This window comes from Prionailurus bengalensis, chromosome E4 (genome assembly GCF_016509475.1).
Source record: "Prionailurus bengalensis isolate Pbe53 chromosome E4, Fcat_Pben_1.1_paternal_pri, whole genome shotgun sequence".
Taxonomy (NCBI): domain Eukaryota; kingdom Metazoa; phylum Chordata; class Mammalia; order Carnivora; family Felidae; genus Prionailurus; species Prionailurus bengalensis.
The window spans coordinates 53,484,737-53,500,915 of record NC_057360.1 but is presented as its reverse complement, the minus strand read 5'-3'; the positions used below and the strand labels follow the sequence as shown (position 1 = coordinate 53,500,915).

Here is a 16,179-nt window from a genome sequence, read left to right as displayed (position 1 = left end):
ACTATTCTGTCTCATGGCAAACTCAATAACATTTTCTTTGAAATATTTTATAAATTATTATATTGTTATATTTCCATGCAAATACATTTATATGTGAATTTAGTTTATTTAAAATTGATTACAGGATTTAAGACTTTGGGCTCAGAGGATAGGATTTATCTATGTCTATGGCAATATTATCAAGAACATGAAGTTTCAGTGGATGGGTGCATTGATCATTTCTTCCTAGAATACATGCAAAAAATTCATTATCTTTCTAATGTAAGGGAAAAAATGACAACACTGAATTATTTGAAAAAACCTAGGGGAAAGTTGATCATACAACCTCAAATCAAATTACCCTTTATTACACTAAATCCTCTCTTCTCATAGGAAATTTTCTTTCATTGGTGTAAAGTATTATATTTTAGTTGGGCTAAGTGTCAAATCTATAAATCAAATGCTGTATCTGAAAAACACATGCACTTTTATATCCCATGAATAGTGTGTAATATTAGTTGACTTATTCCCAAGTATAACTTGGCTAAATATTCCTGTAATTCTTACCCTGATTCCATTCCATTCAATAAATTTCCTATCAGTTAGGAACAAGTAATTGTATTTCCAGATCGATTAATTTCTTCCCTCATTCAAATCCTTACTGTTGCTCTCCTGTCTATTGCCACATAGATGCTACCAGTACAGTAATAGAGAATTTTGTCATCTTCATGTCCTGAATTGTAGCTATTTGCATGAAATCACCTTCATCTGTTTAATTATTTATTTTTTTTAAGTTCATCTATTTATTTTGAGAGAAAGAGACAGAGAGAGAGAGAGAGAGAAGGGCAGAGAGAGAGAGAGAGGGAGAGAGAGAGAGAGAGAGATAGGCAAAGAGAGAGGGAGAGAGGGAGAGAGGGAGAGAGGGAGAGAGAGAATCCCAAGCAGGCTCCATGATGTCAGTGCAGAGCCCCACACAGGTCTCAATCTCATGAACCATAAGGTCATGACTTGACCAGAGATCGAGTCTGACACTTAACCTACCGAGCCCCCCAAATGCTGCCAGGTGTTTAATTTTAAAGTAATAGTTTTAATTATAGTATTTGATATCACATATAAAATTTGAAAAACAATAACAAGAAGGTAAGATGTCTGTTGGAGAGAACTACTCTAGACCCGAAGGAGAGAAGCTTAAGAGGAGAAGAGTTGGTAGAGATAGAACTGTTCTCTAGTCACACTGTCGACCACACTTTGGCCAAGTCTGTGCTTTTGCTGGCAGGTGTCTCCTCCTTTAACTTGATTGGTGTACCCAAGTAATTTATTTCTTTGCCTCCCATTTCCTTCTTTATCAGATTTTTGTGATGAGTGTTGTATATACATTACTTATTCATCCATTCTTTCAATTCTTATCACCCAGTAGTTTGGGCTCTGGACCATTGCGTTCTACTGAAAATGATTATGTCTAATGATTAGTAAGTATCAGCTTTGTAATCTTTTCTTCAGGTGTAATTTTTCTGGGCTTACAGGAAGTGTCACATGGTTAACGAACTTTGCCTTCTTAACGTTCTCTTATCTAGGCTTCTGTTTTACAGTATTATCATCATTGTTCTGACTTTGTTATTGTTTCTTTTTCTTTTTGTTTCATTTATTTAATTTATTTTTTTCTTTTCTAAATGTGGGGCATTTCCCCTAAAGGTGGTTCTTCTTTCTCTACATTCTGCCTCCAGGAGACATGGATTCTTGACAGGTGTTTGCCAATTTAGTTTTCTAGACTCATCTTCTTTTCTAAGATTTAGTTTCTTGTTTCTAAATGATGGATAGGTTTTAACATAACTAATATAAATGCATTGTGCCCCAAACTGAACTTATGTCCTCAACCCCATATTTTCTTCTTTACCTGACCTTTCTATTTCTGTTAATAATGATGCTTTTTCCCTCCAGTGATTGATGAAGAGGATTCACCATGTAGTCCCACATCATCACCTCATATCAACATGTCTTAATGAGTTTCTTCTAAAATATACAGAGTTTTCCTTTCAACCCATTTAGTTACTTGTCAGTTCTTAATTAAAAATTTTATCATCTTATTCCCCCAAAGCATAGTGATATCCTAACTGGTTCCTCTGTGGCTAAATTATCTGTATCTTTCATATATGCCCCCATTAGTTTGGTTGCCTTAATCCTGACTTTGAGCACCCTATTCCCTTTCTGCACCCAACGTTTAATACCTTCCTTTAGTCTATAGGGTAAATTCCAATCTGGAATTTAGCTAAGTAAATTTAGTATGAGAGATGAACTAGTAGCAAGGATTCAAATGAATTTGAACACTGAAGAGTGATTTGTTGGGACCAACAATCTTATTTCGTGGAGTCAGAGAGACACTGGGAGAGACCAGGTATAAGTCTAACAAGGACATAATAATGTCCTAGAAGCTAGGAGGAAGAGAATCGGAATATGAGGCAATGTAATATCAAAATGGGTAGGACAAATATGTTTCAAAGGGCCAAAGCACAAAAAAACCTGGAAGCTGAAGATGCAGAAGCTAAGAAGGTTGGGAAAAATTTGAGTTGCCTCTTGGGAAAGTCTGAAGCCCATATTCCAGGATTGCCTTTGCTGTTAAAGTGTTAAAAAAACTTCACTCTAAAGATACTTATCACACAACCTGCCTTTTCATCTTTGTCTTCTACTCAAGCTTCTCAAGCTAGATAGTCTATGGCAGATAGGCTAAGATGTGGTCTTGCCCGTGTTTCCAGACTCATCTGAACTCCCTCACATCCAACATTCTTTAATACTTTCCATACCTCTAGCCCTTTGAGGTTTCCCCTAAAGTCCCTTCTACTTTCTGAAAACAATTTCAAGCATCATATTTTCTGTAAAACCTGCCTCAATCCTTTTGAATCAAATTATGTCTTATAAATATGTCTATATCATTTATCACACCTCATTACTGGATTTCGTTTTGTCTGTTTTCTTAGCTAGAAGTTAACATCAGGCACTGGCTTGTTAGTTTTTTCTTTTTTACTGTGTAGCAGAGTACTCAGTTAATGTGAATGTTCCATTGATGCATAGTTAAAAAATGATAATACAATACCCACGAAATGACTTCTGCTTCCCTGTCTCCACAATTATGCTAAAACTTCCCCCTTACCTCTGATGCACCCCCTCTCATTTCTCCTCCTCCAGACTCTCAAAATATTTAATAAGTGCACCTAGCTATCACGGGATGAATGGGGTGGAAAGATGAGTCCGACAGGGCTCCTGCAGCACGTGCGATCTGTTGATCCCCAATTAAAACCCCATCTATGTAAGAAACTTGGTTACCAGCCCAGCCTGAAGGGGGCTTTCTCTCCTTCAAACTTCCATAGTTATGGTTGACTGTATTACTACTCAAATCAGTTTCATTAATTATTTAATATTGTGATCTCAAGCTGGTATTTGATTCTTACATAAGTTCTTGACCTCTTATTTTATTCTCCTTGTACGATTTGCCTGTTAAGACACATACATTTTTTGTTTTAATTTCCAAATAAACTGGAAACTCTTTGAGAACAAAGACTGCACCTCTTAAACTTCTTTGCCACTTTCAAAACATGAAGTGAAGTGTGTGATACACAGGAAGAGTGCTGTAAGTGAGTGGGATTCCAGATTGAATGGAGTTGGGACCATGTAGGGTAGTGGGAAGACAGTTTATGAGAACATCACAAGCTTCCCCTGCTTCCAGAGCTGGGGAAATTCCTGTGAGACAAGAGCACTGTGTATCAAGGGCAGTGCTCGTAGGTTATCTGAAGGGTGAAGGAGACCCTGAACTTTTAAAGGCTGTAGACCATTTGGTTACAGGATCCTGTTTCAGAAAATTAGCTCTCTGGGCTGCTTCATAGCAGGTCTTTCCAGTTCTTAGCTTCTATTACTAGATTGATTCTTTAAACATCATAAGCATTTTAAATGAGGTGCCCTGTGGTCCTTTCATTCATGTCAAAAACCCATTTATTTTTATGGCTCTGATAATATTTTCACATTGATACTGAGTATCCAGTTTTGGGTTGACAACATGTCTTTATATGTTGATGAGTTTTGCATAAATTTAAAGTACATTATATATTGATTAGTGGGAGTGCAGGCTTGAGTCTCCAAGAACAGGTTGGCATTCATAATAGGTTGTATTTAAAACCAAATGGCTAGGACCAGTCCATTGCTGTGTATAATTCCCTGACTGTACTCACTGCATCATAAATAATAATGAAAGTAAATGTACGTTTATCAGAAAGAATCAACAAAACCCCAGCACTGATTTGCTGATTGCACTTGTCTCCAGGCATTAAGGCCAGTTTTCGAACAAGGGTGCCTGAAGGTTTGATTGTCTTTGCTGCATCACCTGGCAATCAGGAAGAGTATTTTGCACTTCAGTTGAAGAATGGACGTCCTTATTTTCTTTTCGATCCTCAGGTAAATGAGTAATCATAAGACTTGATATTTCTGAGAGCGTCCTAGGTGCCAGGTACTGAGGTAAGCGCTTATATTTTCACACTGAATCCTCACCAAAAGCTTGGAGGTAAGTACTATTATTATCCCCACTTTACCAATGGAGAAAATGAAACCTACCATGGTGGTGATGACTTTCCCACAGCTGAAATAGCAGAGCTGACTTTCAAACCACATAGTCTGACTGAGAGTCTACATGCTTAACAACCATATGCTATCTTATCATAAAGGGAAAAGTTTTATGTAAATTTGAAAAGACTGATTATTTTCCTTGTAAGCAAAACTGTATCACCCTTTATTCTTCCACTTTCTCTCTTCCTCCTCTCTCCCTCTTTCTCTCTGTCTCCCCCGACTCTTTCTTCCTTCCTTCTTTCCTTCCTTCCTCTCTCCATGCCTCCTTTGTTTGCCAACAAATATTTAAGGGCCTATCAGGTAGTATAATGCTGGGTGTTGCAGACTGCAATAGTTTTAAAGTTAAATGTGACCGTGCCCTTATGAAACAGTCTGAGGAGGATACACTGAAAAAACTAATTTAAAGTATTCATGTATATTAAGAAAGAGAAGTAAAAAATGCTAAGCATTATGGGAGCATAAAACAAAAGGTCTTTCTTTGCTGAGTTGTCAATCTGCTCTGAAAATGTATTTAACTGAGATGCAAAACAATGAGGAAAAATCGGTCAGAACAAGAGCATATGTCTGTTCAGGAAGATGTGTGTTTGAGGTGGGACAGGACATAGGAGATACTAATGAAAGATCGAGGAAGGCACTGGGAATATAATTTCTAGGCAGAGCAAATAGCAAATCTTAAGTGCCCGAGGTACATAAGAACATGACATTGTATACATTGAGATGAATCCAAGATGGCTGAGGGATGAAACAAAGAGAAAAGTGTGAGGTTGAAAAGCTGGGTGGAAACCAAGTCATGTAGGGCCTTGTAAGCAAATGTGAAGATATAAACTTTTCCTAAGGGCAATGGGAAAGCATTGAATAGTTGTCTTCCCTTTAGTTAAACAAATATTGGTAGGAATTTGACATTAGGCACTGTATTGGGCCTGTGAGTAATTGAGAAATGAGTAAAACTTTGTAAAAGATGTTTTACTTTCTGTTTCCTCAGGTTTTCAACTTAAAACTGCTGACCTAAGTCATAAATTATGCTTGCCAAATAAATGTTTTACATTACACTGTAAAGCTGGCATGACTTTTCCTCCCTGATCTAAGGCATGGGCCAAGAGCTCCCGGGGAGGATCACCTCTTAATACACCCCGAATACCCACACACCTTGGAGAGGAAAGGCAGGGCCTGCTGGACTAGATGTATTTGAGCATCATGCCAGGCTCCTTGCAGGGGCCTCAAGAGGCAGGGTGGGCCCTTGGTGTTTCCGGATGTTGGAAGAGCCATGAGTTGGCAGCTGGAAAAACCAAGGAAGAAAGTTTTCTGCCTGGTGTTTCAATGGGGATCTGATAACTACAGGGCCGGTACTTGATGGGTCCTCAGGCGCAAGGACTTCTATGTGTCCTGTAGAATTGCAGTTTCCTAAGGGGTGTCCATAGGTGGGCAGTGAGTGAGCAAAGAAGAAATAGCATCACACATAAGCAGATCCAGCAGCCAGAGAGAACGGGAGAAGAAGCAGCTGTCTCAGAAGGCCAGGCAGATGGCAACTGGGAACGAAAATACAACAACCAGCATGCTGAAGTTGATTCAATTACAGAACTGAAAATATTATTTATCATTTGAGAACTTTAAGTAGATTAATTAGAAAGAAGATACTTCTGAGCCTCAGATTAGCAGGTCAAAATATGTAACAAGATTTAAAAAGATGGAGACTACTAAGAAGAAATTCAAAAGGAGAACAAAAAACACCTGTACGATAAAAAGGATACAAAGGATGAGAGAAAATAATGGAATATAAAGTAGGAGAGGATATCCTTTTAATAAATAATGGATTATAAATTTATTGAAAGGACTGATGAAGTTTTAATCAAGATTAAGCAAAACTATTGCTTCTCTAGGATCTCTATGTGCCAGGCATTACTGTAAGTGTTCACACAATGTGTACACACACACACACACACACGCACGCACGCACATGCACACACACATTTAAATACCACAACTCTGATGTGGATACTCATAATCCCACTTTACAAGTAAAAATACAATCTGAGCCACGGTTAAATTAATTTCCCTGGCATCATCCAACTAATCAGTGATGAAGCCAGGACTGAAACCCTGGCAATCCACCTCCAAAGACCATGATTTTTAACTCCAGTATTATACTGCTTTTTAACATGAAAGAATAATGCTTCTTAAATACCCGGAGACTCAGATAAAATGCCATCCATGTGCCATATTGGAAGGAAATATATCAAACCTTTTGGCTTCTAACCAAAAGGAAAGAAAAAAAGTCTGAACTATAAAGATGAAAAGCAGTGGTGAATATTAAACCTGACAATACTAAGTTCAGCTTAAATATTTAATGACAGTGTGACTAGAAATGTGTTTTACACTGCCAAAGAATCTTTGAAATAGAGGAGACACGTGGCAAAGGCAAAGCGGACAAACAAATACACCTCTAATAGTTGTTTGGTGCTAAAATTACTGAAAGTTGAAGGAGAGGGAAAGATGAGTGATTTAAAAGTTTCTAAAGGTATCAACCTAGTGGAGAAGGCAGTAGGGGAATAGATCGCGTCGGTGTCTTATTTTCATAAAATGGATAGGCAAAAATGTTTGATTTTAAATGCTGTGAAAAAGACATCAATTATTGATAAAATGAAGATGTTCCCAGGACATCCAAATTAACAAGGTGAAAAGAGAGACTAAATGCTAGATGGTAAAAATCAACAAAAATCATGAAAAGAAAGGAAAACAGTACGGTAAAATAGAAGAGTGTCAATGAGAAAGAAAAATCTGGCTCTGTGTTTCTTTCCTCAACCTATTAATATCCGGGAATGTTTGAGAAGATGCCAGATAGAGAAAAACCTTAATTGTATAACCGCTTAGTCATAGAGCTTTTAAAGTATACAAAGTGGGTTCACATTAATTATCTGACTTTATTCTTGAAGTGGCCACTTGAGGTAGGTATTGTTTTCATCCCAGCTTTAGATGAAGTGGTTTAACTAGGGTCACACAATAATTTAGTGATGACGCTGGCACTGGATTTACTTTATTTCATTCAATGCCATTTGGTTACACAACTTTTGTACTCCCGGCACTGTGTTACACAGTTATGCACTGGAGCACAGTGGGGAGAAATGAATGCAATGGCATTCACTACTTCCAGTTGCTCATCTGGGCCTCTTCTCCCACAGTTGGAGAACAGAGTCTCTGCCCAAGTTGGAGAGGGCAGGGAAGGAACAGTACTCGGAGAGATGTCCTATGGTGGCTTCATGCTGCCTTGCACTTACAGTTGGCCATGTCCTTCCTGAATGTCCATCCCAGTGTCTGTGTGATTCTAGATGACCACGCACATCCCAGAGCTACATTCGCAACCAGATACTGGCCTAGGTTGTTCATCGCCGGTATCCTGTACCATACGCATACATGCGGGCACACACACTTATACACACACGCACTCCAAACATGTGGGGCAAAGTCTTTGCAGAATTAATCCAAAAATGATTTCACCAGACCTGAAGCACGACTTCCACCTCTTTGGATAGTGTTGTTTCCCTTTGGGAAGAATGTGGTACCTTAACATGCTGCAGAACAGGAGGGTAAACGAGTTAACTCCACTCAGCCACAGTATTGTCATTATGATCCTGAGAATGGCTGCCAGAAAACTCTGTCTCATCACTGTCATTGCCTTTTCAGCGATCAGATAGTCCAGTGTAAGAGACAATAGCAGAGTTCAGGGAAGCATTCACAGGACATTGCCAACAATTTCTGTCCCTCTCCCTTCTCCCTCAGATAATTACTTAGAGCACTCATTGCTGTCATTACCTTTCCAGCTGCTCTGTCCCTACTCTCTATACTCAAATCCTAACCTGTATAAAAAGTTGGTAGGTGCCAGCCAAGTATTAATCAAATTGGTATGGCCAAAAGTTGGAGGAACAGGGGGAAGGAAGGGTTTAATGATGCCTGGCAAGTGATTTTTTTATCTGAAATAATAGTATCTCTCCATAAGGCAAAAGTTGCCTGCATTTTCAGGAAAGTGACAATGAATTTATTAAAAAGAAAATAAGGTATTAGTTGAGCAGGATTACCTTAGGATGTACTCGAGAAAGTGTAATCAGATATATTATACTAAGTGGTCTTGGGACCTGATGCCATCTATGTATGAAACAGTGAGCTCCAGCTAGCAGAGGCTCTATCCTTCCTCACTACTGAGGAATTTATACTCTAATGCAGGTTAAGTAGACATATCTGCTAACTTTTTAATGAAGGCTCTACATATTTTCAGACCAAGAATTGTTGAATCAGAGGAATGGAGAAAATCTTGAATGTTCTTCCATTGTTTGTTCTGTTTTTAGGACAGAATATGGAATACAGCTGTCTGTAGAAAGTTAGAGGTATCCCAGATTTAAAGAAGTTAGAAGTTTTATATGCTTTCCATTGATGTTGAAATTATTTATATTTTGCTAGTTCTCTGTCCTTTGTCTTTATATGAGATAAGATTATCTAATGAACACCTTATTGTACTCATCAGACAAGTAGTTACTTGCTTAATGTATCTTTGGTATCAGACTGTACAGACCGGTGAGGGCAAAGTCTTTCTGCTTTGTCCTGAAACATATCCCTGCGGCTAAGTCCTTAGAATGCTCAATAAATAAATATCTGTTGACAGTTTGACTGACTGACTGAATAACTATGGGAAAGTATACTTATAATTGAAGAAAATTACCCATTTTCTAGGATACAATTTCCAGGTCTTTAATGATTATTTAACAATTTAGTTCTTATTTGTCTTAATTTCTCAGTTTGTTAGAAACTTTGACTTTAAGTGATGATTATTTTTAAGTTACTTTCCTGAATCCATTCAAAAGAGTTAAATGTGAATTGTGAAAAGAGCCTTTTATAGTAACTTAAAGTCACTGCTGTCTAGCACATCGTTTCAAAACAACTTGAAGTTATTGTGTGTGTTTTTAGAAATATATTAATAAACTTAAGTCATGAATTCCTTATATAACAGTGTAATCCTACAGAGAGGCTATAGGTGTAAAAACTTATTTGCTTTTCTTTCAATGATCAAATGCATTCTGTGAATAAGTATTTGGGGTAGGAGGAAAGATTCTTCATAATATTTAAAATTGGATATGTGTTCGCGTATTTTGAACCAAACACCTGGAATTATTGTGAAGATTCACAGTAAAGTTCCTCCGATTCTTAATTGCTGTATTTTTTGGCCAAGTCCCCACCAGCTATTATCTCCCATTCTTTATTTTATTAATTTCTATTTGTATATACCTGATTAAATGATATTTTATTGGCCAATAATGACTTGTGGGAATCATTTAAATGTTTTATGTTCAGTGATGTTAAGAAGAAATTCACATAACATTCTGATTTCACTTAGAAGAAAGCTGCAAACAAGTGTGAATGGCATTTATTTAACATGTCTGATGTTTTCCAAATGGAAAGAATAAACTGCATGCTATGACACTAGGATCGATCGCAGAATTATTCTCTTAACATTGGTCGGGGAGTATAATTTTCAAATGATCACAAAAGAATAATATGCTAAGTTCTTCCAAGTATAAAGCAAATTTGGCATCCCAAAGCTCTATGTTATGTACTCGAATTTGTCTCCAGTGAATGTAATTTCTGATGTAGAGAACTGTTAATGCTTCAAATTGTTGCCAAACATAACATGAAGAACCACTTACTCAGACACCTGATCTTTAGAATGCAGCATCGTTTGTAACAATTTTAACGCTAACTAAGTACACTTTGATGAGACAGCATTTAATAAAATGCTCATTAATTTCATCATTAGCAAGGGTATGCTAAGAAGTAAGCCAGTTTCTTATGTCACGCCCAATTAGCATCCCATGCTAGTAATCCCATTAGTATTGTTGAATTCACTAATGGAAAAACTAATGGGCATGCTACCAGGGCACATTAATTGGGCACGACACCAGTTCTGGTTTTAATTATTAAACTACGATAATGAAATGTGTGTTTGTAAAATATTAAAATGTTGAAATAGGGTTGAAGAAAATAAAAGAGTATGTAGAGGAAAGAGATATAAAGAAAGCCAACCTACAAAAATTCAAGGACTAGAAAATAGATATACCAAATGGTCATCTTTCTAGCTGATCGAGTTGTCTATAAAAGTTGGGACACTGTCCACATGAGAAACAACCCACTCATACTCATGGGAAATTAAAAGCGGTTTTTTTGTGATATGAATTTCTGTATGTCATACATGTTGTCATGCGCTGTATGAGGCCTGACAGGAGCCAATTAAATATGTAGAATGGACATGTTACATTGCCGAAGCTATTTTAGGGAAATACATACAGAAATGTTTTACTTAAGATGGTATGACTCACATTGCACTTTTTGTGATATAAATCTTCAATTACATCAGATAATTATTACTTTTCTCTTTTGGAAAATCAGTATTCCAAAATTACAGGAGTTTGGCCAAGCACTCCATCCAACTAATTAAAAAAATATTTTGTAATATTTTACCCCGTCCTATTTTGGTTTAAACATTTTTTATTGGATTTGAAGTTAATTATTGCTAAGAAAATTACCTTCATTAAGAAAGAAATTTATTTTCATTTAGAAGGTTTGGAGTAATTTTCTGGTTGTTTTTTTCTTTGATAGTAGTGGTAGTAACTGATGATGGTGACAGAGTTGAAATATCTTCTACCTAGGCTTATTTGCTCATGAACGCTAAAAAAAGTAACACTGTACTAAGCACGATATGCCAAAAAGTGTCCACTTGGCTAGGAAGTACTCAGATGGAAGGTTTCTCTTCTACTTCTTTCTGTTTCCTTACCCTTACCTCCTTTCTGCTAATCTCTGTTCTTGATATCTGCCATTTCATACTCTTAACTTTTTTTTAATGTTTATTATTTTTGAGACAGAGAGTGAGAGAGAGCAAGCAGGGAAGGGGCAGGGAGAGAGGGAAACACAGAATCTGAAACAGGCTCCAGGCTCTGAGCTGTTTTCACAGAGCCTGATGAGGGGCTTGAACTCACAGTCTGCTAGGTCATGACCTAAGTTGAAGTCGGACGCTTAACTGACTGAGCCACACAGATGCCCCTATTTATTTTTTTAAGAGAGAGAGAGAGAGCAGGGGAGGGACAGAGAGAGGGGGGACAGAGGATCTGATGTAGGCTCTGTGCTAACAGCAGAGAGCCCTAAATGGGGCTCGAATCATGAACCCTGAGATGATGACCTGAGCTGAAGTCAGATGCTTAACTGACTGAGCCATCCAGGCACCCCTGCCATTTCCTACTCTTAACTGCTTAGGAACTCATTTTTAACTATGATAGAATGACCTTAGATATCAGTTTCAATGCTAGATTTAAGATTACAAGGCAATGAATACTAAGTTTAACTATTCATTTATGTTCAATGTGTTGATAACTGGCTAATTTTTATATGAATCTCATTCCTTCTACTTATTAGCAGTATAGTGAATGTTTTTGCCAGAGAAAAACTTTTTGCCAGATATTTCCCTACTTTTAGCACAATGTAGATTCAATGGCGTTTTATTAGTTTTAAGTTCTTTTTTTATATTTCCACCAAAATTCTTAAGAGCTAAACTTTTAGAGTAGAAGATTCATTATCTTTCTAATGAATATAAGTTCTCAAAATGCAAGTGTACTTTTAAGAGATTTTTTTATTCCACAGAGAAGATCTTTTCAGTTTTGAGTACTGTTTCTAGGAGGACATCACAGAAAATCCAGAATGATGTCAGGCATCAACTTTCACTTTGAGTTCTGTTGAAATATATGCATGCTTGCATCATGGGGATGTCAAAGCTTATAAACTGGTTTTTAGCAAATCTACAAATACATGTGTGTGAGTTTGTAAACATATATATTCATTCACCCACTCATTCACTCATTTGTTTCCTTAAGGGCTCTTCAATGGAAGTTTCTACAACTAATGATGGTGGTAAACAATATAATGATGGCAAATGGCATGAAATAATTGCTATTAGGCATCAGGCTTTCGGCCAAATCACACTTGATGGGCAGTATACAGGTAAGAGCTGTATATATGAGCGATTCTATTGATATGCTAACGTTGCCATACTTTTCTGTTGCTTGTATTTCTACATCTCCTTTTTCACGTTTATTTCCTCTCCATTTTGCCTGAATTGCTGTTGAATTTGCCTTTGGGGTGCTCCCAAGATGATGAAGTCTGGCAACCATTTCCTCCTTTACACACCGTTTCAGTAAAGCAAAAATAAGAGCAAAGTCATCAGTGGCAATTTTGTCTTTTGCAATGCTTTACAGTTTGCAAGGGCTTTTACTTATGTTCTCTCATTTTATTTTTGACCTGCGAAAGACAAATAAAGTAAAGCGGTCATTACATACATTTTAGAAGTGATGAAACTGAGAAAAGGTAAATAGCTTTTCCCAGTTTGCACAGCTGGTAGGCAGCATTCTTTCAACACTTACTTATCCTGTCTTTGCAATTTTAAGTTTAGTATTCTTTCCATCCTACCCTATCTACTATCCTTAGATAATTATAAAACACTTACAGTACCTGTATAATGATGCAGGCTTTTATTAATCTATTCAGGAAATATGGAATTGTAATGAGCACCTACTGTGTCCCAGGGATTGCTCTAGAAACACTGGCTACAAAGAGCAGAATTTACATTTTAGGCAGAAGAGGGGCAAGAAACAGAATAAATATTGAACAAGTATCAGGTAGTGTATATTCTGAGAATAATAAAGCAAGATAAGAGAGAAAGTGTGTGTGCGCACGCATGCATGTATTGGAGAGGGGAATGTTTTGTTTCGTAAAAGACTGTTAGAGAAGTCTTCTTTGGTAAGGTGACATTTGAACAGAGACCTAAAAGAGAGTAGGTGGATAAGCCAGGAAAATATCCAGGAAAAGAATGTTTCAAGCCAACAGAATAGTAGGTGCCAGGGCCCTGAGGTAGGAACACATGTATGGCATGTTAAGGACCAACAAAGAGGTCACTATGAGAAAGAGTGGGTGAAGGGGCTAATAATAGGCTGCAATCAGGGAGGCATTAGGGCTTTTTGCATAGGGTTTTCTGGACTTTTACTTGGCAAAAGGGAAGCCATTGGAGAATTTCAAGAAAGGAGTGACATGTTATGACTTTTTTCTTTAAAAAGAACACTTTGGCTGCTCTTTTGAAATGAATTTGAAAGGGAACAAGGGTGGAAACATGGAGAGCATTTAACAAACTTCTGTAATAATTACAAAATAATTCAGGCAATAAAAAATGGTTTCTTGAACCAAAGAAGTAAAATTGTGGCTATAATGAGAAATCTGGGTATATTGTAAATGTTAAATTAAAAGGATTAGATTCAAGAGGTGTGTGGGTGGCTCAGTGGGTCAAGCATTTGACTCTTGATCTCAGCTCAAGTCTTGATCTTGAGGTTGTGAGTTCAAGCCCCACATTGGGCTCTGTGCTGAGTATAAAGCCTACTTAAAAAAAAAAAGGATTTGATTCCAGTAGAGCAGGATTGGCAAGCCCCTTGTGGGCCATATCTTGCTCATCATTATTTTATAAAGTTTTATTGGAGCACAACTTTACCCATTTGTTTTGTATTGCCTGTGACCACTTAAAGCTGCCTGGTCTACAAAGCCTAAATTATATACTGTCTGGCCTTTTACATAACGAGTTTGCTAGTCCCTAATGTAGAACATGATTGCTAAGTTTGGGGTCTGGGCAACTGGAAGAATGTAGCTGCCATAACTAAGGTTGACAGGATCATGGGGGAAGCTGATATAGAGAGAGATGTTCAGTGTTAACATGGTCAGTCTTAGGTATCTATGAGGAATCCAAGTGGAAATATCAGGTAGACTTCTGGGTACAAGTCTGAGTTCAGGGAAGAGTTCCAGACTAAAGATATACATTGGGAATTATCAGCTGAGGATGGCATGCACTTACCAAGGGACCACATGGAAGTAAGGCTAATTAGAGTGGTTTGGGCTCTGAGTCTGAGGAAACAAAAAAACACCTCTCCTTCAAAGGAAGAATGGAGTTAGAAATCATAACATATGTGTGCTGTGAACACAACATAGTTGGGGACCCAGGCCTCCTCTGGTCTTTGGGGCTGGTGGTTCACATAGGTGCCAAGCACTCCAAGTCATCTAGAGGACTTCGTATACCCATGTATGTGGAGAGAGAAAGAGATCTGAGAAGGCAGGAGACCTGGTCCTTCCAGCATCAAGATGTTGGGACAGCAAGGAAGAACTGTTGAAGAAAGACAACAAAGAGGAGAACCAAGAAAGAGTGTATCCAGAAGCTCAGTGAAGGGTTTAATCATTTGTTAAGTGAACAGAACCCAGATTATTCTGGGGAAGTTGAAATTCTCATCTCCTTTTCCATAGGTTCCTCGGCCACACCGAATGGGAGCACTATTATCGGAGGGAACACGGGAGTGTTTGTGGGAGGGCTTCCACAGGGTTATACCGTCCTCAGGAAGGATCCTGGTGAGTTTCCTTTTTAGGATTTATATGTTGTCACCAAAATTTACAATGGAATCAAGTATGAGTACATTATTATAAGGTATGAATAATAGTATTATATTTTATCTCATGCTATTCCTGTATCAAGACAAAAATGTCCCTTAGGTTTCCTTTTTTCTAAAGGAACCATGTATTACTTGCATTTAAATTCTTCGTGCCAGCCCCTGATATATAAAAAGAGTTTATTAAAAAGTATATTAAACTTTTGAAGTGAATGATACTAATTTCAGTCAAAAACATGTTATTTTAGGGGCATCTGGGTGGCTCAGTCAGTTAAGCATCCAACTCTTGATTTGGGCTTAGGTCATGATCTCATGGTTCATGAGATCAAGCCCCGCATTGGGCTCTGAGCTGACAGTGCAGAGCCTGCTTAGGATTCTCTCTCTCCCTCTCTCTGTCTCTCCTCCTCCCCTGCACATGCTTACTCTCTCTCCCTCTCTCAAAATAAATAAATAAACTTAAAAAAATAAATGTTGTTTTAGGATTATGTGTCAATATTTTTAGATTTTAATCTGAAGCAACACAGAAATAGGAAACTATGGGCTTGATTTATACTCTAAACAGGGTAAATAAACTTCCCTGAGTATTGAGCATGTGATCAGCTCTAAACCAGACCTTAGATATCCACAGATGAACAAAATGTGGGCTTTGCCACAATAGAGGGTACAAATATATAAATGTATAATGTCAAGCAAATGCCATAAGTACTGTAAGACATAAACAAAATAATTCCTGTATTTTTGGAATGAGAGAACAAAAACAGATTCAAAATGAAACCAATAAAAACTACCATGGACAGAATTAACCTTAGGCAGAAAGAAAAAAGAAATCTTTCCAAACGCATTGCTAAGATTTTAGGGTAGTTTTCCCATGTCTGCATTGAAGGGCATATAGGGTATCGCCTCAGTCTCTCCCAGGAAGTAAAATGTAACTACATAAATATTACACATGAGCTAGAACCTAAATAAATATAAATTGTTCATGGGTGGGGATCTTCAAGGAATAACGGTGAAGAAGACCAAAAGGAATAAAATGTTTTCAGTGAAATTTGGAGAGGGATATATTTAAATACCCAAGACTGAATGTAGT

At 37.5% G+C, this 16,179-nt stretch overlaps 1 protein-coding gene across 1 annotated transcript in view; it reads left to right on the top strand.

Moving 5' to 3' along the window:
• The window catches only part of USH2A (usherin), a 736,138-nt gene that overhangs the window by 283,535 nt on the left and 436,424 nt on the right, over positions 1-16,179 (top strand). The window contains exons 22-24 of the mRNA XM_043568966.1: positions 4,289-4,419; positions 12,492-12,618; positions 14,953-15,054. Of these exons, the coding sequence (XP_043424901.1) occupies positions 4,289-4,419; positions 12,492-12,618; positions 14,953-15,054 (360 nt within the window). The remainder of the gene's footprint in view (positions 1-4,288; positions 4,420-12,491; positions 12,619-14,952; positions 15,055-16,179) is intronic.